The sequence below is a fragment of the Paramisgurnus dabryanus genome, chromosome 5, assembly GCF_030506205.2.
Source record: "Paramisgurnus dabryanus chromosome 5, PD_genome_1.1, whole genome shotgun sequence".
NCBI classification, from domain to species: domain Eukaryota; kingdom Metazoa; phylum Chordata; class Actinopteri; order Cypriniformes; family Cobitidae; genus Paramisgurnus; species Paramisgurnus dabryanus.
Window position 1 is genome coordinate 40,488,525 of NC_133341.1, and position 24,191 is coordinate 40,512,715.

The window sequence follows — 24,191 nt, forward strand, 5'->3', positions numbered from 1 at the left end:
TAACATTGTGTAATTGGATGGGATTTGTTCATATGTGCAAATAAAAGCTGATGTCGTGTTAGATGCTGGCAGCTGATGACGTGTTATGATCACCCGCCCGTGTCTCTTTCTAACCTCACTGGATGCTCACAAAGATCGCAGTGGATAACGGGATAAGTACGCGGTTTGTGGACTTGCCTTTCTGCCATCGGGTGATCTTTCTGTTGAGTTTGTCTCTCAAAAATTGTTGTGTTCAGAAGCGTGGAAGTTTGGGTAATGCGTAACGATGGATTTGATGAAGATTTCTGGATGCGCTTTGGTCATCTTCAGCGTCTCCGTTTGCGCGTCAAGGCTTCTCGGTGGTGAGTTAAACGATTGAGAACGCGCAGCATTTTACTGCGACAAAATATTACACTAGAATTGATGCTTAAAACGCAATAAATACGTGAGAAACGCTAATGTTAATTACTAATGAAAGCCTTGGATGTTTTATATTAGTATTTGAAATATGGAAAGGAGTCTGTATTGTTATTTAAAGAAAAGTTTTATCGTGCGTGTCCAATAACTTTTTCTTATGCAATTTTCGTCTCGTTTGTTTCATGTTTAAATTGTTTTAATATCATTTTTTTTATTTTTTAAATATAGGCCTAACAATACTTTTTCTTCTTTCTTCATTGCGCGTAAACTCTTTCTGGTGCAGACATTTACGAGCCCAGAGGTATGTTCATTCACAGACATGTCATGCTTTTTTCTCGAATAAATGATACCCCTGCCTTTCAGATAAGCTATTAAATGCATACGAACCCAGGAAATCAAACAGTTGTGTTCAAAAGCAGCAACATTTAGACACTTTGCTTTACTTTTGGGATGTGTTTACCATATGTCTGACACTGAATTGGGACAAACCTTTTCCATATTTAGGGAAACAAATAATATGTCTAACTATCATTTGTGTTAAAGATTTGTTGCCATGAGCCATTACCGTTTAGCATTAACTGTTGAATCAACGTTGAAAGAAGAACTGACATTATTTCAACCATATTTCAACGTTTTTGGTTCACCAAAAATGAACATCATTTACTCACCTTCATGTTGTTAAGCATTAGTTTTTCCTTCTATAGAAGTCAATGTATGCCTTATTTACATCGTCTTTTGTGATTCCAAAATTGAAATTAATTTTATTTTAACACTAAATCTAATACCACAGATATTTTACTTTTAAAATGAGTATCTCGGATAACTAATTTCTTTTTTATTGTGGCTTCTTAATGAAGCATGGAGGCATTTTGGTTGAAGGACTGAAAGTAACAGGACTGAGTTTTTAAGCATATAAATACATGAAATATAGCTGCATTAAATGTGTGCTGATAGCATGAAGACACTGAGCAAATTCTAGTGATTTACCAATTTGATTTAACATTCAGATTGACATTCACAGTCATAACATCAAAATCATAAAATATACAGAAACGATGATGTAACTTCCTCTTGAAAATGCAGGGGGGGATGTGTTGAAGTAACATGAATGAGCGAAATCCTGGGGACATGACTTAAATGTGAATTTTATCTGAAATATGACTTTTTCAATGGTAAAAAAAACCAACCCAAACAAAAATGCAAAAAATAAAGAAATCTAAAGAATTGTATGCTTTATATATACAAGTAAAGTGTAGAGATAGAGAGCAGAGGCTGTGATCATTGTTTATGTAGTTTTTTTATTAATATTTCAAATTAAATGTTTTAAATCTGGTGTTAGATTAACATGCATGACACTTAATATATATATTAAATGTATTTTAGAGTTAATTTTCTGTGAATTTTTATACATATAATAGGTATAATGACAAAATTTTCAAAATCCCCAAAACTCAAAATTTATAGACACAGCTGACATTCCCATTTATAAAGATACTTGGATTGTTAATATCCAATGAGGATTGAGAACGTTATTTTTAATATTAAAAATCGGGAAAAAGTTATATATGGATGTCAATGGAAGGTGTGTGACCGAAAATGCTGCTTATTCAAATGTTTTTGCTTGTAACTTCCTCATTTTATCAGATATTTGCATGAAATTTTAACAGAAGGTAAATCAAATCATGAACATTTACTGTTTTAGTTGGAATGGGCATCGGACCCATGGTAACCATGGTTTTTAGAACAATGCCTGCAATGGACGTTCTGACCACGATTTATTTAAATACCCTCTTCTCCATAGATTTAGATTACCATGTTTTAGTATCAAGATAAAAGATATATATTGTGGTCCACCTACCTTTCATTAGTGTCCAGAGTATAGTGGAAGCACACCGACCGGTTGAAAGTGACACAAATTTTCAAACAGTTGCTCTGAACTAAAAACACCTCAGGGTTGAAAGCTCAAAATATCAAACGCTTCCGGTGGTCGGACTTGACCTATTTATTGTCGTATTTAGTGAAAACATACTACATCCATGTGACAAAATTTGTATATTGCATGACACACATTGTAAAAGTCCAGATTTTATGCCTAAGAATTTTGTCGCGGGTGCCCGCGATGTCAGCATTACATATAATGTCCTCAGAAATGGCACAGATTCAGTGGAATGGCCAATAAAGAAATTTATATATATATATGTGTGTGTGTGTGTGTGTGTGTGTGTGTGTGTGTGTGTGTGTGTGTGTGTGTGTGTGTGTGTGTGTGTGTGTGTGTGTGTGTGTGTGTGTGTGTGTGTGTGTGTGTGTGTGTGTGTGTGTGTGTGTGTGTGTGTGTGTGTGTGTGTGCGCGTGTGTGCGCGTGTGTGCGCGTGTGTGTGTGTGTGTGTGTGTTTAGAAAACCATGAGGGTGAGTAAATGATGACAGAATTTAAATTTTTGGGTGAACTGTCCCTTTAAGTATCTGGCTCAAGAAAACGCATAACAGTTCATAGATCATATAATACATAGAAATAAAAGTCTCCCTGTAGTCAAGAATTTGATCATTAAAACACGTCTTTGAGCATCATAATAGCATTTTACAAGTTTTACCACTCACAGTAATTTCTTGCTTTAAAACAGCTTGAATGTGACTACACACTTTCCTCATTTGCTAATTAGTTCCTGTCTCCACTCTTTCGCACCACCTCGGGCAATAGATGAAGACTGAAAAAATGTTGCCTGGTCTGATGAGTCTCGATTTCTGTTGAGACATTCAGATGGTAGAGTCAGAATTTGGCGTAAACAGAATGAGAACATGGATCCATCATGCCTTGTTACCACTGTGTAGGCTGGCGGTGGTGGTGTAATGGTGTGGGGGATGTTTTCTTGGGCCCCTTAGTGCCGATTGGGCATCATTTAAATGCCACGGCCTACCTGAGCATTGTTTCTGACCATGTTCATCCCTTTATGGCCACCATATACACATCCTCTGATGGCTACTTCCAGCAGGATAATGCACCGTGTCACAAAGCTCGAATAATTTCAAATTGGTTTCTTGAACATGACAATGAGTTCACTGTACTAAAATGGCCCCCACAGTCACCAGATCTCAACCCAATAGAGCATCTTTGGCATGTGTTGGAATGGGAGCTTCGTGTCCTGGATGTGCATCCCACAAATCTCCATCAATTGCAAGATGCTATCCTATCAATACGGGCCAACATTTCTAAAGAATGCTTTTAGCACCTTGTTGAATCAATCCCACGTAGAATTAAAGCAGAAGGCCAAAGGAGGTCAAACATAGTATTAGTATAGTGTTCCTAATTATCCTTTATGTGAGTGTATAAATCAACTGTGTTGATTTAATTGGTTACATGTTTGTGACAATAGAAACAAAAGGCTAGAAAATACTACGCAATAATGTTGAATGATCAATTTGCACACGGCTTGTCTTAAAACATATTCAAAAAATTTTATTGGTCTTAAAGTGCTTTTTAAGAAATCAAGGATTTGCTGTCGTTGTGTCTGTTCATCTTTAAGACTTAACCACTGCACTATAGGCTTGCCCTCAGGCACTTTATGTAAATCCTTGCATCAGCACCATAATGTACATCTCCAGAATCAGTTTTTACATTTACTTGCTCTTTAAATACAACATGTGTGTTCCCTTGTGCAAAGACTTTAAGTGTTCTAAATAGAGTAAATTTATTCAATCCATTAGTAACTTCATGTAAAATCCGTTGTCTTTCACTATCTTGAATCAAACACCTGTGATGTTTTTCTGAAGGCCAACAGATATGCAAGCGTGGCACAGAGAAGCCGTGTTATAAAATCGCATACTTTCAAGATAGCCGACGCAAACTCAACTTCGAAGACGCCAGTCGTGCCTGCAGGAGTGACGGTGGAGACCTCCTCAGCATTGAGTCTAAGGCAGAGCAGAAGCTTATAGAGACTTTCATTGAAGAACTAAAAGCATCCGATGGAGACTTTTGGATTGGCCTACGTAGAGATCAAAGTTACGAGGAAGAAATAGGAGATTGTCCTTCCGAGTACTATTGGCTAGATGGAAGCCAGGCAAGTTTCAGGTGAGAATAAAGGATTCATTTTCCCATCAGTGTTTCATCACTTTACTCATTCCCATGTGCACATGGAATTTAATTAAGATAAGGTATAAAATTTAATACCGTAAAGCTTTCCTGAGTATGTGTTTGTGTGATAGGAACTGGCATTGGGATGAACCTTCTTGTGGGTTTGAGGTGTGTGTGGTGATGTACCATCAGCCATCAGCTCCTCCTGGCCAGGGTGGTCCATACATGTTTCAGTGGAACGATGACAATTGTGAAACAAAGAACAACTTTATCTGCAAGTACACCAAAGGTTAAAAGCATCATTTTTAAACAGTCCTATTAATTTATATTAGCCGGGCAGACAATAAATAAGATTAAAAACATCATCCTGTTGTGTAACAGCAAGTAATGATAACATGGCCATAATGCAATGTTTCAGATAAACCCAAGGCACCAATTCCTGCAGAAAATCGAACATTTGAAGGTAGTCTACTATACTTTTATAGTGCTGCTGTACTACTATAATTTCATTATATAATGCTTAACTTAATTCCCATTCATTACAGATGCTCTTCCAACACCCAGAACAGCCAGATATCCCTCTGTCACAGTAAAGGATGATGGCATGAGGGGGGTTGTTACTGAACCTGCAGGTGAATGTTTTAAACTTCTTGCAAAATTGCTTTGGATAAAGAGTCTGCCAAATATGTGAATGTACATTAAACTGTTCGACAAGGCTAAAGATTGTATTCACATTGATAATAAATAACTAATGCAGTGAAATTGAAAAAGTGGAGACCACACAGAATATCTGGTCATATTTTATGATATAAAATGAAGAATTATTAGATTATTGTCACAAACTGAGCTCAGATTTGCCAAGGGTTTTTATATTAACTTAAAGGTGCCAAATAATTGATTAATACAAAGTGTTAAATTGTTTTCTGATATCTACATAGAAGGTATGTTGCTTTATTAAGTGCAAACATTATCCAGAAACGGTTTTACATGTCCATTTAAAACCCTAGGATTTGTCCCCCGAATGAAATGTGAAAAGCTGTTATACCTTATTTGGAAGTGTCATGAATAATAATGTTGAGCTCTGCTCTGATTGGCTGTCTCACAGCGAGGCTCATGTCAGTGGTTCTTAATGAGGCAGTTTCCCGGACAGGACTTAGTCCAGACTAAAATGCATGTTTAAGCTGCCTTAAAGGGACACTCCACTTTTTAAAAAATATGCTCATTTTCCAGCTACCCTAGATTTAAACATTTGATTCTTACCGTTTTGGAATCCATTGAATATCCAACCCTGAATATAAGATGACCCCCAATTTTATACACTTATTTTTGAGAAAATTTTTGTGGAAAAATCTGATTTTCAACAGAAAACAATTTTTTTTGAAAATTCTAGTGATAATTCATTGGAAAAACATATTAACACAATTCATTAAATATTTGGATTCATTTGTCACAAAATAAAGTGCACTCTGTCAATGAATGAGTACAGAAATGAATAACCTTACCACAAAAATGCAATAATTATGTAGGCCCATGTATGTATGTATGTAACTGTGGTACTGTGAAGATAGATAGAAAATAACCATCTGCTTTAAATCAAACACATCTAACCTATCATGTTGGCGCTCTGTACTTTTTCCCCCTGCTTTTTTCCCTTTCACCCGTGAATTAGTTTATATCGCGAATATAAGACGACCCCATTTTTCAGAGGGTACGGGAGCCGTGTGGATTACTTTTGTGAAGGACGAATGGACTTTTGGGGGCTTCAAATCAGAAGCACCATTTACTACCATTATAAAGCTTTTATAAAAGACATTTTCTAATATAACTCAGATTGTGTTCATCTAAAAAAGCTAATATACATCAATAAATAATATATATCTCCTTATAGGGGAGTTAATCGTGGGGTTATTTTCTTTTTTGGGTGAACTTTCCCTTTAAAGCCATGAAACGGAAGTAGCGGTTGTCTTATTTTCCCCGTGGTGACGTATATCCGAGTGAAATGGCTTCTGAAATGAAATAAGGCAGGGCTGGACTTCAATTCATACATTTAGAAATGATTGGATTGTTTGAATTTGAATCATGTTGCGATTTGCTAATCGCTGGGATCTTTTCCCGGACCCTGCCCACCTGCCATACCATATGAGATCGTTTCAAAGAGGGCAGGAGAAGATTTGCATTTTTGATTTAAGATTATGAGGGCATATGAATAAAAAATTATCAAGCTCACAGTCATTTGTAAAAACAAAAACAATATTCCAAAAGAAATTCGTTTTTCATTTCAATTTCATTGCGACTTTAAAGGTGCAGTGTGTAAATTTTGGCGTCATCTAGTGGTGAAGTTGCGAATTGCAACCAGCGACTCGGCCCACTGCCCAACCCTCACCTTTAAAACGCATAAAGAAGCTATGATAGCCACCACCAGACAAACATTTTCCTACATTGTCCTTTAAGGGCTTCCGTAGAAACATGGTGGCACAAAATGGCGACTTCCATGTAAGGGGACCCTCTGTGTATGTAGATAAAAACGTCTCATTCTAAGATAATAAAAACATAACGGTTCATTATAAAAGGTCTTCATACACCACTGATAATATAGTTTTGTATATTATTTTGCATTTCTTTCAAGAGATACTTCTAAAAATTACACACTGCACCTTTAAGTTAATATTGAAATAGTTAATAATATAGACTTTTGATTACAGACTTGGCAAATCTGAGCTCACTTTGTGACTCTTCTGAAAAATCTAATAATCTCTTCTGAAACTCTAATAAAGACATTTGAGATTTCTGGGTCTCTATCTCATGAGAAATACAGTATCTGAGACAACGCAGACTTCGGCAAAACTTTAAGTTTGCTTTCCATTTAATCTCATTGATGTCTATGAGAAATAATTGACTGTTTTTTTCATTATTGAGAATTACCTTTGTATACATAATGTCCAGAAAACAATGTAAAGTTGAATGTCTCATTTATCTTTTTCATGTCTTTCAGACAATGCAGTTAACATTGTTTACATTGTACTTCCCACAATCCCTCTTCTACTGCTACTGATTGTGGCAACAGGAGTTTCCTGCTTCAAGCTTTTCACAAAGAGGTATAATCACTCATCAAAGTCCACTTTTTTTTGATAAATGTGATACCACTTAACTTTTAATTTTTTTATGCAAGCAGGAAGAAAGAAGAGACTGAGGTTAGTTCAAAGGAACCAGGATACTGGGCAGCCGGAGAGAGATGCAACAGCCCCAGCCCCGACGTCTATAACGTCATCCGAAGGCAGCGTGAGTCGGACCTCGCACAGACACGGCCTGATATCAAGAACACTTCCTTTCTCGGTTCTTCTCCAGACACTCCACCAGGAGATTATGACAACCTGCATGGAGGCAGGGACACGGAAAGTGGTTTCGTGACACTGGCCAGCACAGAGAGCGGCTTTGTGACCACTGAAATGTATGACACAATGCAAAGCCATGGAAGTAGGAGATACGTCAGAGACCACGGATGGATGGATGAATTATATGACTATTAATTGTATGCAAGAGGAACATTGGTTTGATTCTGCATTGTCTCGTTGAGACTAAGCCAACACGGACTGTTCGTGTCTTCCCCAAGTTTTTTTTTTTACAAAGTCACAAATTCTTCCAAACGATACCAGTCACATCTGTTTTATCAGGTGTAGCTTCTTTGCGATTCACATTTAGGCTGCCATGATACGTTAACAATGAAAAGTTGTCCTTGCCAGCTTCAAATGTATCTGTAAGCAAATTTTGTACGAATGAATTAAGAAACACTTAAGTGATACAAGTGTTATATGGATTTGGATGGTTTGCATGACTCTTGTTATGCTGCTTTTACTGGATGTGCTGTATCAGGCTCAGTGATTACAATGCGACAATCTCTTGCAGACTATTTTCCTATGAAATATTGAATAACCAAAAAACTAAGATTTCTTATAATATGCAACATATTGGAATGTGTATGCAGTGATGTTAATGAAGCCTTAATAAACCAAATGAATGAGAACTACATTTAATGAATGATAACTTGCAGTAAGTAGCATTGTACAGTAAGTTACGCGCGTAAGTGCACAGTAGGGGTCGCTGTTTAACAGCATGTTTGAGCGCACCCCTGACGTTTATATAAATGTTAAATTGTTTTTGTTTTAATGAAACACAAAATGTTATGGTTTTTGAGAACAAAAAGGTTTTATATGCAAACACTATGCGCAGGGTTAATTCTGAGAAATAAAAGGCTGCTCTTTATTAACTGATATTTTCTGAGCTCTGTTGGTTCATCATAATAAATATACAAATAAATCTAAAAATATGAAGCCTTGTGATGATGTCACTGGGACGTGCCTTTCAAGAACAGGCAGAGCTTTTGCAATTATTTTAGCAGGCAAAATATTTGTGCATTCACTGATCTCATTGCTTTCATCAAAGCAACTTGCAATGCATTCAAGCTGCACATTTTATCAGTATGACGTCCCCCTGGGAATCGAACCCCAACCTGTGCGTTGCTAACGCAAATGCTTTCACACACACATATAAATATCTCCCTCCTGTGTGCAAAATAATATACCACAGTGCATATTTAGAGGTCAAACCTGCGCAAACCTCCCTGTCTTTGTCAGTCCAACAGCTGATTGACGTATACGCGCTGGATAAGGTTGTCTTGGTGACACATTCAAGCCGCTTTGTGGGACCCGCCCCCTTTATAAAAATCGCTTCTGCACTGACGTCAATGCATGTCGAGCGCCAGCACATCATTCCTCGTGCCGAGCATCAGAGCGGAATGCGCTCGCCTTTCATACTCATGTAGAGAGAGACCTTATCTGGGAAAGAAGAAATGTGCACGAGCCATTGGCACCCATGTGCCCCTTTTGCAAGTCACATTTGGCATTAGACACAAAATCACACATACCGCCACTTGAATTGCACGTAACGAACAGGTGAAGTTGTCCAAATCATTCCCACAATAGAAAACTATGGTCATGGCCGTCCAAGAGCAAACGGCGTCGCAGCGCGCTCCGGTTCGCGTCGGATTTTATGATATCGAGCGCACGCTGGGCAAAGGCAATTTTGCAGTTGTGAAGCTGGCGAGACATCGCATCACCAAATCAGAGGTGAGTAAACAAACACTTAAAGTGTGCAAAGAAACCAACTTATATTTGAGTTTGATTTTTTTTAAGATTATTTGTATATATTTGTATCTTTTACGCGCAAGGTGCATGTGCATAAGATACTGTCACCTTTGATCTCTAGTGCATACAGTAGCAACTGCATCATAGCTAAACACATGCATGGATCGTTGTTGAGATGGATTACGCATTTCCAAATTTTGCATTGCGTAATGTGGTGTATTTTGTTCAAATAGTCAGATGTGTCCTTGTGTCCTTGCCACCTGTAATAGTTCAATTATTGACAGTCAACTTACTCGGCAAACTGTTAGGTTTTGCGCATGGGCTAAATATCAGGACAGATAAAAGCAAAAAAGTTTTGCAGCTTGATTTCACATTCAGAAGTGAAAGTGTAACTTTTGCAATTGCGCATTTACAAGAAATCATTTTGTGAGGTGTCACTTTATGCTGTTTTGCCAAGACAGACCACCTACTGTAAAATACTGTTGTGTACTTTTGTATTTCCTAGTAAATTGTAATATACTGTGGTATGTTATAGTAATTATTCACTTTGTTAATATACACTATACACTCTCAGGAAAAAGATACAAAAGCTGTTACTAGGGTTACTATTTATAAAGTACACCTTTGTACCTAAATGCTACATATTATGACCTTTTTAAAGGGTACTGTCCTGGTGACAGCTTTTGTGCTTTTTTCTGACGGTGTAGTATTAACTAGTGAACTGATTAATTAAATAGAAAAAGCAACATTTAAGGTCTTTTGAAGGCTCAAGAAGAGTAAAATTTGGATTAGTTTTTTTTTCCGGTTAGTGCATCTCAGTGCATAACTGAATTAAATATTTATTTTACTGGTGATTGAGAAGAATTTGCTTGCATTTATTTTCCGTATTGCAGGTGGCCATTAAGATCATCGACAAAACCCAGCTGGATGCTGTGAACCTGGAGAAGATCTACAGAGAGGTAGAAATCATGAAGTTGTTGGACCATCCACACATCATCAAGCTTTACCAGGTACTGCTGGGTGATCATTATTGCCATGTGCTTCCTGATTTATTTATTTATTTTTTCAAATCTTATGTATCCTGTGAGATGAAGGTCTTTTAAACCCGACCCCAATTCGGTGAATGTTGAAGCTGAATGCTTTATAGGGTTAGCCTTTTATGTTATGTAAGATTTTATGTCACTTTGGGCCTGAATGCTGGAAGTATCAACAGCTGCCTGCGCTGTTACACAACACGGCAGCGGCGGTCAAATCATGACGTCTACTAGTAGTCATACTGTGACAGAGCTGGCTTTCAGGAATATCACTAACTCATAGACATCTAAACAATGACACCGGACCACACAAGCTGGCAAAAATAACATTTCACTGTGAAAGTAATGTGGTGGTAACAAATAGAAATATCATTTGGTATACATTACGGGCCTATAATTATTCTTTGTTATGAATGTTTAATAGTTAATAGTATAGTAATATTAATAACATTTTAGTATAAACGTAAAGTTTAATAAAACTATAATATAAAAATTGGGATATTATGGAGTGGCCAAAATAATTGGATACATTCAATCGTATTTTATATTTTTGATTACATCACGAGTTTGCATTAATATGTAATCAAAAAGTTAATGTGATAAAGGGGGACGTCTCTTAGCCTAAACACAGAGTACCACCCCCCCCTTTAACTGGGATAGATGTACAAGTGTGGGACGGAGGTGAGGGACGGCTATATATAGAGACCCTTTTGGGCTGATTCGTTGGATTGCATGGCCCCTGCTCCTCCCGAACTTAGTTAAATAAACTTCCTTTAAATCCGTCATCCGTTGCAAACTCTTAGCTGGATTAGTGTGTCCAAACTTCTTGACCGGGTGATCAGAACCCCTTTGCAATGTGACAGGGTCTTGTTTAATTCTGAATGGGTGTGTTTTGGTTTAATGATAAAATGCCTGTACATCATCATGTTCACTTTGCGGCAGGTTGAACATTTTCCAGAGCATTCCCGAGAGCTAATTTCCAGAAACATGGTAAAGCAATGGTAAAAAAACATAGTAGTACTATGGTACACTTTTGTTAGTGTTTATGAAACCTACTAAGAGCTAGGAGAGCTGTTGAGAGACGGTTACTGAAAAATTATGTATATGAAATAATATGCGTGACATTAGTATTACTGATTATGTGTGAATCATCTGTCACAGTCATGATGGCCCTTTATTGTGAAAAAGCGTGTAAACATCTGGTGGAAGTGCCTACACGCGTAAAAGCGTGTAGGTTTTTTGCTGATATTTTGTGATTTTAATTGCATTGTTATCCTCGCATGAATCTTAGGTTTTATTGTGACACTTACATCTCCTCTCTTCAATAGGTCATGGAGACCAAAAACATGCTTTATCTTGTCACAGAATATGCCAGGAACGGTGAGATATTTGGTGAGTGTGTCTGTTTTCCTATATTTCCAGATGGATCATTGCAAAATCAGTTTTTCTCATTCGTATACACATCAGGCTGCTACATGCATAAAATCTGACATTTACCCATTTGGCTGATGTTTTCACCCATGCTTTGGGAAATCAAACCCATTACCTTGGCATTGCTGGTGCTGGTTGTGCCAGTTGAGCTATATAGGTTGAATGCTTTAAAGGAGACATATCATGAAAATCTGACTTTTTCTATCAACCTAGAAAATGTGAAAAAGATTAACCATTCTCTGCAAGAGGCATGTGAAAAAAAATAGGCCTTGTGATGTCAGAAGGGGATAATACCGCCCCTAAATCTGCACTATCCTACCATGACAACTCATCAGGGTGATTCTCATGAAATCCAGATTTAGAAAGTGTCCAGCATCAGAATTTTTAAAAAGCCCTTAAAGCCATTTTTTTGCACATATAAGATTAAGGTCTGAACTTAAAAATCATTATTTTTAGAGGATTTAAAAAATATTTCCTATAGAATTATTTAAATTTTTTTAGATTATCATTTTCAAAAATGATCATAACCGCAACATGATATTACATTAAATATATGCATTTACAAACTCATGTTTCGGTAATGAGAACTAAAAAGTTGTCTAGGAACTATGACCAACAAAATTTCAACTTTTATCTGGAGAGAAAAAATAAGAACTGCTTACCTGGTAGCCATCTTGATGGTTCCTTGAGGGCTAAAATAATAATTGAAAATTGTTGCGGAGGATGAGAAAATTTTTCTTGGACGCATTTATTTTCCTTATTATTGTCTCTACATTTATCAATGATCACCAAACACCACATGTTTCTTTACTGTAAATGTTTATAGTATAACATGCACTGAAGCTTTTTATTGTTTAGATTTTTTAATTATAAATATTTTCATGTCAAAGAACCCAAATCCAGTCATGGACACGTTGTGGTAATAAAAATTTTCCCCTTAAATGTGGAAAAAATGATGTCATTTGAAATCATGTGCAAAATAGTACATGAAGAGATGTTTGTAACTGTATGCTTCTTGTTTTGATACTCTTACTTTTTTATCAAAATGTTTCATGACACCTCATAAGTCTAATTTTGCGAGAATTAACATTTGCATTTAAAAGGACACACCAAAAAAATGGTACATTTTTGCTCACACTTACAAAGTGGCAATTTTAACGTGTTATAGCGAAACCTTTACTTTTACCTTTAAAAAAGTCTTGTGAAATATCCCCTTTAACATTCCAATATCATATTACAGTATATCAAAGTATGCTTCATCTGTACACCAATTCAGATGCTTAAAAATGTATGAGATGAGCAGCAGATGTATTTTAAATATATAATGATTAGCTGTGTGTCACCTGTAATGGAAAAAGGTCTTAGTATTTCACATGAAACCTACGTGACCAAGGAAACCATCATCTCACACGTAACAGACCCATGCAGTTACGCTGGAGTCATACTTGAAAGACAGTAAATGAGATTTATAGCCTCATTATGGGGCAAAAGACAAAAGCAAGAGGGAGAATATGATCTGACAACTGCTGGCAAAAAAGCAGTGTTGACGTGTGAGTCTTTTGGGTCACTTTATTCCTATAATTTCGTAGTAGTAGCTCACATATCAAATAAACGTCATGCAGCAATAAAACATTAAGATACTACTTCTGCATAAACTAAGAAAAAATTGTTAAAAAATTATCCCTTTTTGTCAACGCCGTACCCTTTCAAAAAGTACACCTTGGTGGTGAGTAAATTATCAGATTTTTTATGAAAGTGGAGTAATCCTTTAAGCTTCCATTTTAAAAAGATAACTATAAATTACATAATTTCCTCAATACCTGCAGTATACAAATGATGCTTCGTGATGTATGGGGACGTCAACCATCTGTCAATTCAGTATCATACCATCCTATTTATGCATGCACCGCACAACCTCACCGAGCGTCTGTATGAACAGTCAGCACATCCCTTGAGATCTCCAACATGTCTCTTACACATGGGCTGCGTGACGCATACATGCATACGCATGCAGCTGCCATCTCTCTGTTTTGTGTCAGCTGATTAAATCAGGGGACTGCTGTTTTATCAGTACTTCACTCACATCTGAACCCGGCATCACTGACAGTCAGCTTCCTTTTTGAATGCATGGCCGGCTGAGGATGACAGGTTGGCCTTTTCGTGGCACGTATCGAGGGGGATGAATATATTCTGCTTGCTTAGGTTGTTTTTGTTGGGTTTTAGATTTTAATGAAACGCTGGTGGTTGCATATTCACTGCAGTATGCCATAGTAATGAATAGAAAGCAAACACCATGGAATGATCATATCATGAAAAAGTAAGGCTTTAGTTACTTCTTCACTAGTTTAAAGAGTGCCAGAAATTTAAATGAGTATAGTTTGGGCGTCCCTTTAACATCTAGATGAGGAATGAAAAGTATATTTTTCTTAAAAAATGTATTTAGTAAAAGTTCAAGTATTTAGTTACTTTCCTGAAAATTCCTCAAAATAATGTTCAAGTATCATTCAGTACAGTTACTTAAGTGTTTACACTTGTTTGGCGTGAATTTTTTTACTAACGTCAATAAAAGAAACCTCAGATATCCTCGGAAGTTGAAAAAGCACTGACTCAGGACTTGAATGAAAATTACTGTGAAAGATGATTTTCCTTCCTGCTCCCTCCTCGTACTCGCAAACTACTAAAAATTCTATGACATGTCGCCTGGATGTGCAGATGACGACCCAATAACACCTGATCCCTGTCTGGCAACACAGACTACCTGGCCAGCCGCGGGCGGCTCAGCGAGATTGACGCGAGGAGGAAGTTCTGGCAGATCCTCTCAGCGGTGGAGTTCTGCCACGAGCGCAACATTGTTCACAGGGACCTGAAGGCCGAAAACTTGTTACTGGATGCGCACATGAATATCAAGATAGCAGGTAAGAAAAGGTCCATCTTTAATTTTAGCTCTGGGCGGGCATTTTGTGCCATGAAGGACAGAATGGGATTACTCTTAACTCTTTCCCCACCAGCGTTTAAAAAAAAAGTTGTCAGCACTAGCATTTTATGATTTTCACAAAAGTTTAATGTCTTCCAGAAAATGTTCTTCTTAAATATATAAATATACAATATGTCAAATAAAAGAACTCACAGAAGGTTTCATCAAAAAACACCAGATTTTGAGCAAAAAGCTGAGATAATTGCAAAAATGGCTCTTCATTGGCAGGCAAGCGTTTTCTTTTAATTGACGAATTTACTCGTCAATGGCGGGGAAAGAGTTAAAAAAGGTGCTACGTGATGCCATAGAAGAGCCATTTTGAAGTGTTCCATCTGGTAAGATTATATTAATAATATCCTGTATATGCCATGATTATAAAATCTTGTAGTGTGAGCATGTTTAAGATTTAAGAAAAGAATATCAGACAAGATTCTCCTTATGCGTGTGCTGCAACCAGACTTCATAATAGGGCCGAATTTAAAAAATCCTGTAGTGTGAGCCCGGCATTAGACTATACAAAGGTAAGAACGTAATGACTTTATTAAGAACCTTTGACTGAATGGTTCTTTGAGGAAACAAAATGGTTCTTTTATAGCATCACTGTGAAAAATCTTTTGTTGCACCTTTATTTTATTAAAGTGAAGTTAAGGTGTCACCTGCATGCTTTTAAATGATTTGTATAATTTTGTTTAAATGCCTTTTACTATCCTTGCTTTATATGTAAAGGAGACTTCACAGTCCTTCCAGAAAAATGCAGAGTTTTTTGTGATTGTTATAGGCAAAAATCTTTGATCTTGCGACACGTTTTCTTAAAAAATGCGATGGAATATGCGGAACATTTCTGGATTTTTATGCGATGAAATTGTGGAAACTTAGAAAATTGCGGAAACTTTCTTTTTCAGCTTTTCATTGATGTTAACGTCGCTTAATTACGTCACTTCATAACGTTCCCATGGCAACAGGGGACATGGTTGTGCTTGTGTAACGTAAATGCAAAATTTTTCAACTTTCTGCTAAGATATACGTGACTTTTTGCTACGAAAATGCGGGGATTATGAAATCATGCCCCGCATATTTTGCGCGCAGAAATTAGCAATTTATGCAACGAAAGTGCGGTGTATTTAAAAAAAAATGTGGCTGCCGCATAAATATGCAAACTTTGGCTGATTATGCATTGAATCATGCGATCGCATAATCACATTTTTCTGGAGGGACTGACTTTAAGTGTAACCAATGTTCCTGAATGTGTGGTTTATGTTGACTTCTGGCTAATGGTATTTGGGGCTGGACTTCCTTTATAGAGCCGTTTAGTGGGGAATTGACTAGTTTATCATTTGGCAGACACTATTCGAGACACTATTGTCATTTGCAAAGTGACTTGTATGATGCATTTAGGACTTACATTTTATTACATGTAGCATAAGCATTCAAACTATCTTAAAAAAATAAGGCTGCTACACGATCCCATAGAAGAACCATTTTTGGTTCCATAAAGAGTTTTTAACATTAGAGAAACCTTCGTGTTTCACAAAAGGTCCCATATTTATTCAATACTTGAGAAGTTCAGATTTAAAACACTCTAAGTGCGTCTGATTATTAGTCTATAATTTATTATTAAGTTATTAGTCATTAATTGAAATGTTGTATTTTCACAAATGTCACTTCCTAGTAATTTCATTGGTTTTGAATAAATTTGATTGACTTTCACAGCAAATCCCTCTAAGTGCATGCAAGCTTTTTTTGCCAAGACATAATAAACACTTGCAAAATCATTAAAGATGCAAACAACGAGTCAGAATTGAACCACACATTAGGGGGAGCAGTGATGCTTGTGGCTGCCATATTTTTGTTGTATTCCGGTCCAAGTACTTCCAGGGACACTAGTTTGAATGTGATCCCTAGTTGTACATATTATTTATGGTCAATGCACGCAGAGGACTTCGTAAAAACATTTAGCGGATTCTGCCAACAAAGGCCGGATTAAGTATATTCAATGTGTTTAAAAGTTATTTGACACACATTTATTATGTGCCGAGAGCATTGGGTTAATATTTATATCATGCATTTGAAAAAGCAACACTCGTCAAATATAATCATTATAAATATTCTTAATTATCATGAAAATCCCTAAAAATGTTTGAAGAACAGCAATATAAATAAGCTTATACTTTTCATGGAGCTGCACATATTGAGTTTCTGCACAAGAGAGCCCTCTGGGTTTCGGATGTAGCGGCATTTCCCCGTAATTCATTGAGGAGCATAGCAAAGAAGATTGCACAATGGATCGTCATTACACCCCTACTAAATGCCACAGGACAAACATGTCATCGTCTGACCGTGAGTTCACATCAGCCGAGTTTAAGGCGCCAACTACTGCGTCTAGTTTGCCGCTTGAACACTTCATTCGCGCGTGAAAGCCGCACATAAAATTCTATTCATCGGGACATTCACGTGGAAATTTGTGTCATAGAAGGGGCTTCTTGTGACTCTGCTCGCTTCCTGTAATCACGTAACTACTAGAGCAAGTTCCTGATTGGTTAATGCGGCACATTTTTCCGCCAAAGTAAAAAATTTTCAACTCACGGCTTTGCCGCGGCAACGCTCAATTTGCGCCATTCGCGTGAACTAGACCGTGAATTAGGCGGAATCGCGTCTACCGCGCGGCGCTAAATGCCTAATTCGCGCTGTGAGACCTCCAGACGCACGTCAACGCATCTTTACATTGACTTAACATTGCAATCACTTGCGCTTGACGCCTCTACTATGGCTGGTCTGAACGCAGCATGAGACAGCGTAGTGACAAAACGTTTGTCCATTAAGGGCTACTGTAGAAACATGACGGCAACTTCCATATAAGGGGACCCACGGTGTATGTAGATAAAAAACGTCTCATTTTAAGGTTATTAAAACGATACAGTTCATTATGTAATGTCTTTATACACCCCTGATAATTCAGTTATGTAGATTATTTTGCATTTCTGTCAAGAGATCCTTCTAAAAGTAACCTTTAACTCTTTAACTCTTTTAACTCATAGCATTGTTTTATGATTTTCACAAAAGTTTATTGCCTTCCAGAAAATTTTCTTCTTTAAATATATAAATGGTCACCACCTGGTGGATAATAGCGGAATTACGGATTGCCGGAAAAAAACTCATCATTGGCAAGGAAGTGTTTTCTCGTAATTGACGAGTTAACTTGTTAATGGCGAGGAAAGATTTAAGAACCCTTGACTGAATGGTTTGAGAAACAAAAATGGTTCTTCTATGGCATCTCTGTGAATAATAGATTGTCATCACATTCATGTAGCAAATCATGTAATTCTCTTGGTACACTACATACTTATAGTAAAACCATTATTTTAAAGGTTTAGCGGAGGATTTTCTTGAATTTTAGAAAATTCCACTTTTTAAAAAAATGCAATTGCGCAACACTCCTGATTGACAGGTCGGAGGACCAATAGTCTTGATGATCCACCCGGAAAAAGAAAATCCTCTGCAATACCTTTAAGTTTATATCATTTTTGTATTTCATTTATAGTGGTACTGTGCCTCATATTGAATGTAGATTTCAACAGATTTCCAATATCGAATTTTGAGTTAAAATGGTTTCATTAAAAATAATTAACTCAGACCTGGAGCCCTCCTTTCAAAGACTGCAAGCTAAATTTGTTTACCATTATATCTATTAAGTCTGGATGAGCAGGTAAATTCATTTGCTCTAATTTAATTCACACATCAGTCGAGCTCTCGTGCATACGTAACGGAATTCATTAAGGCGGATGCGTAACGGAGCACCAAAATATCGTACTGAAATACCAGCGACTGATCTGACCTAAATTCACAGATGTTATCTGTATCTGTGCAGAAAACAATCCGTTTTTGTTTGTTGCCTTTGCAGGAATGTTAATGGATTGTGTTCATGTAAAATAATGACAGTGGTACAAAGACACTAGCTGGAATGGCGGGTGACAGAGAGACTTACATGCTGTGTTTCATAAGTACCAGTCACTGAGCGGAGAGTGAAGCCTTGTGCCAGACAGTTTGTCTGTATTTATGTCATAGCAAAGCTGCAGAAGAGACACTGAAGCTGCATTGTAGGGCGTCGACATTCTGCCACTCATGCACACAGATAACAGATGTGAAGTGCTTGCTATCACAGCACTGCTTTTACAAAGTATATCTCATTAAAAAAAAACTTTGATGCTTTTATTAAAGTACACTTTATGATACATTTTTTTAAACAAATTTGTCAATAATGGCCAATAGGAGTAAAATAATACTAAAATTATGTAGATAAGGCTTATAAGGATAAGCTCATTTTGGTGTAGTTTAGTAAAAACAAAATTACCACGTTTTGTATTTTATGATCATGTAGTCTATGTATGCAAAAAAGTGCTATTATTTTTATATATCTTAAAAAACATCTAATATCCATCCAAACAGCTAAGACGTCAAGGCCAAAAAAGGCATAATTTGGGCTGTCTGTGAACATTTAATAGACGTCTAATCATAGCACCAAAATAAATAAAATAAATGAAACCAAATACCTTGTAATGAATGTTGACTTTGCTTACATGATGGATTATCATACATCTCGCAAGTTATTTTGACATGTAACCAAACCTACAAAAAGTTTATTTTGAATAGAAGTGGATTAAATTTGACTTAATTTAAGACTTTGTTATCTTGGCAAACCTGAAGAAAGTTTGAGATCAGGGATCTCCAACCTTTTTGTGAGCAAGGGCAACACAATGGAAAATAATATCTGGAGGATTTTTTATAAAGTCTACTCAAAACTTTGATTTTATCATCATACATGTTTACTGATCATTGTTTAAAATGTTAACATTCACAACAGAATCCAAGTTTTTATAAAAAAAGTTATAAATATTACAATTGAGGCTATTATTATAAATATTATAATTGAGGCTTTGGCAGGTGACTCACAGACTTTCTGCGGGCAACCTGGTGCTCGCAGGGCACCATGTTGGAGACCACTGGATTAGATCCTACTGAAACGCCAAGGGGTGGTTTATCATAAGCCAGCAGGCCTTAGTTTAATTAGAAAATATAACTCGTTTAAAAAAAAACATGCCTTAATAAAAACATTACCTGTGTGCATTTTAAGCCAAACCAAGAGGCATTGATGTATTTTAAGATATGTCAGTGCAAGTTGTTTTCAGTATAGACAGCTTTTTTTAGTCTAGGACTAGTCTAATCCCTGTCCGAGAAACTTCCCCCAAAAGTAATATACATGAATTTCCACACCCATACAGCAAAAAAATATATTTCAAATAAAATGTTAAATATATTTCAAAATATACAAAAAATGGCCAAAAAATATATGTGCTGAAATATTTTTTGAAATTTGTTTATAAAAATGTTATTTTCACCAATATATCAATATATTGATATACCAATATATATATATTTTCACCATTTTCATCAATATATTTTTGGCCATTTTTGTATATTTTGAAATATTTAAATAAATATATATTTTGAAATATAATATATGTTTTGTTGTATGGGTTGTAAAATTAGAAATGTATTTGTTGCCCCTGAAATACATTTTGAAATATATGTTAATTTATAAAGGTTAAAACTAATAAATATATTTTCAAATATATATTTAATTAAGCTTTATTTTCTACAAAATTTATTGAGCATATATTTAAACATATTTTTGACCAGAAAATGTATGTTTTGCCGTATGGGCAAGTACACGGGTATTTTTATAAAAAGTTTTTCCATCCGTTAAAAAAAAATCTCAGCATCCACAGGAACACGGAAACACCATAATGAATGATGACGATATATCCCTAACCGTAAAGTCATTTTAATAATAATAATAATATATTGCCTTACATTTATATATATATATTTACATCATATTGGGAACAAGCCTGTAAACATAAAATATTTGAAAGATTAAAATAAAATATAATTTCAACTGCAAAAATTTAATTTTATATTTTATACATACTTATACATTTTATACTTATACTTTACACATTTTATACAAAATCGTATATTTTGGCCAATCAGAAGCCATTGCACTCTCGCCTCGGCACGAACAACGTTGTCACTCTGGTTTCACCGCCTACACCGGGATTTCTGAAAATCTTCATCCTAGCAGGAGTTTTCATAAATGTTCGGGTTCAGTCACCTGATACTGCGTTTGCATGTGGACGGACAGTCAAACCGCATTGAAAAAGCTACGGTGTATTTGTGGACAGGGCCTGAGATATTCAAGTTTGCTCTGCGTTGATTCTGGTTGATTTTATTCTTGATCTTTTCTGCTTAGATCATCTATACGGTTATATTAATGTGATTGATAACTAAATGCGGCTTAATCAGCGCGACCCAATCACATCATATCAGCCTCAAGTTCAGTTCACATTCCAGCTCACAAACAATGATTAATCTGCGTCAGCGGTGACGTAGATCCATTAATCTACAAATGATATGGTTCATGTTACACAATTCCACCTACGTGATTGCCACTGGTGGTCTGTGAGTACAGACCCTGCATACAGTCAGCCAGTGAAAAACCACCTGTTTCAAAACACCCAGCACCATCACAGCTGAGACACAGCCAGGATCTATTTAACCATCTGGATGGTTTATATGTACAATTGCTTGTTTGCACCAGTGACCAAATCTGTCAGATTAGTCGTAATTACTTTTCATATTGCAAGCATAGCGCTGAATTGGATAGTAGTGCCACTGTTGCATCGCTCATACTTAGGGTAAGGGACGTGAACAGCTTTTGCACTTCTGTGGCAGAATGAATTGTTTCAGCTGACATTGACATGATTCAAATCTGGTGCAGATTTTGGCTTTGGTAATTTCTTCCGTCCCGGTGAGCCTTTGACCACGTGGTGTGGCAGCCCCCCGTATGCGGCACCAGAAGTGTTTGAGGGACAGCAATACGAGGGTCCGCAACTCGACATCTGGGTAAGAGCTTCTAAAAATATATATAGACTGCTTTTAGTTGACATGGATGATGTGACTTTTACAAAAGAGGGTACCATTTTTGGTAATGGCATTGAATCATTAGGAAACGTAGACTGCTTACCAAATTGGTCCATTTGTTGATTTGTTAGATTGCGTCAACAAATCAATATTATTATTTCCTGGTTTGTGAGGGGTTTGTCCTGAATGCTAGAGTTTTATATATTGTTATTGATTTTCCTCTGTGATACAGAGCATGGGGGTGGTTTTGTATGTGTTGGTGTGTGGCGCTCTTCCATTCGACGGCCCCAGTCTTCCTGTCCTCAGACAGAGGGTCTTGGAGGGCCGTTTCCGCATCCCCTACTTCATGAGCGAAGGTGAGCATTAATATTTAAAATGACAGTTATATATACTGGTGGAGTTTAATTGTATTAAAGTGATACTTCAGCCAAATATCAAAATTACCCCATAATTTACTCACCCTTAAGCAATCGGAGATACGTGTGTCCATCATGTTTTAGATGAGCACATTTGGCTTTAAAATGTAAGACAAGCTTTATAATGGTAGAAAACAGAGATTGGGGAACAACTTCTGACTTTAAACCCCAAAAAAGTGCATTCATCCTTCATAGAAGTAATCGACATGGCTCCAATGGGTTAAAAAAAGGTTTTCTGGGGTGATCGATGTGATATCCAAAAATCCAGATTTCTTATAAACTGTAATGGGGTCAGTGTGACAAATGCGGTTTGTAAAGATGAGAAATTCAAAAATCTTTTTAAAAAAGGTTCATCAGGTTTATTTCAATGAACATAATGTATTTATGTTACTTTTATGCAAAAAAAAATTACATTTGCACAATTTTTATGAAAGTTAAGACTGAATGGACTTGAAAATGTCAAATGGTGTAACTGCCAATTGGGCCAAAGAATGAGAAATATTAATCATTTTATCCACCTTGTTGGCATGTAAATGTAATCATCAAAAAAATCATTTAAAAAAAATTGTATTCATTATTTATAAATTTTAATGTGTTTTTGTAATATTTGTCCTGACATACTGTAACCTGAAAACAGCTCTGTTTTCTAAATAATCTTTGACAAATGATGTAAAAATGTATGTAAAAAATCAATTTACACTAAACTAGATGATTATATTTTATTCCACATTTTTTTTGAAGATATTTATATTTTCATTTAAAAAATACTGGTTAGACCAATTGACATTTTTGCAATTATCTCCCAAATATTCTTTCAAAATGAAATAAAACCAGAAATTTTAGACTTGGTCCTCAAAAAAAAAAAAATGTATGCAATTAATCTGCAAATGTATTTTGAAATTTTAACCCTTTTACATTTAATTGAACCATACGGAAACAAAATAATTAATGTCATGTCATTGACCCAATAACTAGCTTCCAGTAATGCCGCCATCTTGGACTCATGCTATTCACAAGAGAGTTTTAGCGTAGTGAGCATTCGTTGCCATGGGTACACTGTGAAGTCTGATATGGTGTCTGATATAGTTAGTTATTACAGTTAAAAAAGTTATAAAGTTAAAACAACAGATATTTTTCTTAATATATCGCATTGATCACCCGAAAAAGACTCCCTGGAGCCCTGTGGATTACTTCTAAGAAGGATGAATGCACTTTTTGGGGGGTTCAAAGTCAGAAGTTGTTCCTTGATCCCTGTTTTCTGCCATTAGATTGAAAAAGCAAGGACATTTACTGAAATAATTTCTAATGTGTCTGAAAGATGATGGACATAGGTATCTTGTATTGCTTGAGGGTGAGTATACTGAATAATCCAGCTAAGACCATCATAAGCTGCATAAGTCTTCCCAGCCTGGCAAAGCTGGTCAAGCTGGTGGGTCAGCTGGTCTTTCAGCCTGACCAGCTAAATCCAGTTGAAAAGTGACCAAAACACAGCTAGACCAGATTAAAAAGTGACCAAAACACAGCTAGACTAGCTTCCTACACACCAGCAATACCAGCTAAAACCAAGCTGGGAGACCAGCTTAAACCAGATCGACAGCTTTGCTTTTTCAGTAGGGTACATCATTGGGTATTTTGAAATTTGGCTGGAGTATCGCTTTAAGAAAAAGAGCCTGTAAACTGGCTTCAGAAAATCATTCTTTTGTGACTTTTAACTGGTGGCACACCAAATATTTTTGTTAATTTATTTATGCAAC

The 24,191-nt window shown here is 36.3% G+C and overlaps 2 protein-coding genes across 4 annotated transcripts in view; both read left to right on the forward strand.

The window, feature by feature from the left end:
* Nucleotides 1-40: 40 nt before the first annotated feature.
* layna (layilin a) lies at nucleotides 41-8,706 on the forward strand. 3 transcript variants are annotated; one of them, XM_065284137.1, is made up of 8 exons: nucleotides 41-341; nucleotides 680-697; nucleotides 4,163-4,460; nucleotides 4,595-4,752; nucleotides 4,882-4,926; nucleotides 5,009-5,095; nucleotides 7,456-7,558; nucleotides 7,633-8,706. In XM_065284137.1, the coding sequence occupies exons 1-8, from the start codon at nucleotides 266-268 to the stop codon at nucleotides 7,988-7,990; spliced, it is 1,143 nt and encodes a 380-aa protein (XP_065140209.1). In that variant the 5' UTR covers nucleotides 41-265; the 3' UTR covers nucleotides 7,991-8,706. The 3 variants fall into 3 exon arrangements, with proteins under 3 accessions (XP_065140209.1, XP_065140210.1, XP_065140211.1); XM_065284138.1 differs by having other exon boundaries at nucleotides 7,636-8,706; XM_065284139.1 differs by lacking the exon at nucleotides 680-697.
* A 524-nt stretch (nucleotides 8,707-9,230) lies between these two features.
* Nucleotides 9,231-24,191, forward strand: part of sik2a (salt-inducible kinase 2a) — a 29,148-nt gene continuing 14,187 nt past the window's right edge. Inside the window, exons 1-6 of the mRNA XM_065284143.1 lie at nucleotides 9,231-9,586; nucleotides 10,498-10,614; nucleotides 11,967-12,030; nucleotides 14,823-14,984; nucleotides 21,879-22,003; nucleotides 22,254-22,377. Of these exons, the coding sequence (XP_065140215.1) occupies nucleotides 9,449-9,586; nucleotides 10,498-10,614; nucleotides 11,967-12,030; nucleotides 14,823-14,984; nucleotides 21,879-22,003; nucleotides 22,254-22,377 (730 nt within the window). The 5' untranslated portion in view covers nucleotides 9,231-9,448. The remainder of the gene's footprint in view (nucleotides 9,587-10,497; nucleotides 10,615-11,966; nucleotides 12,031-14,822; nucleotides 14,985-21,878; nucleotides 22,004-22,253; nucleotides 22,378-24,191) is intronic.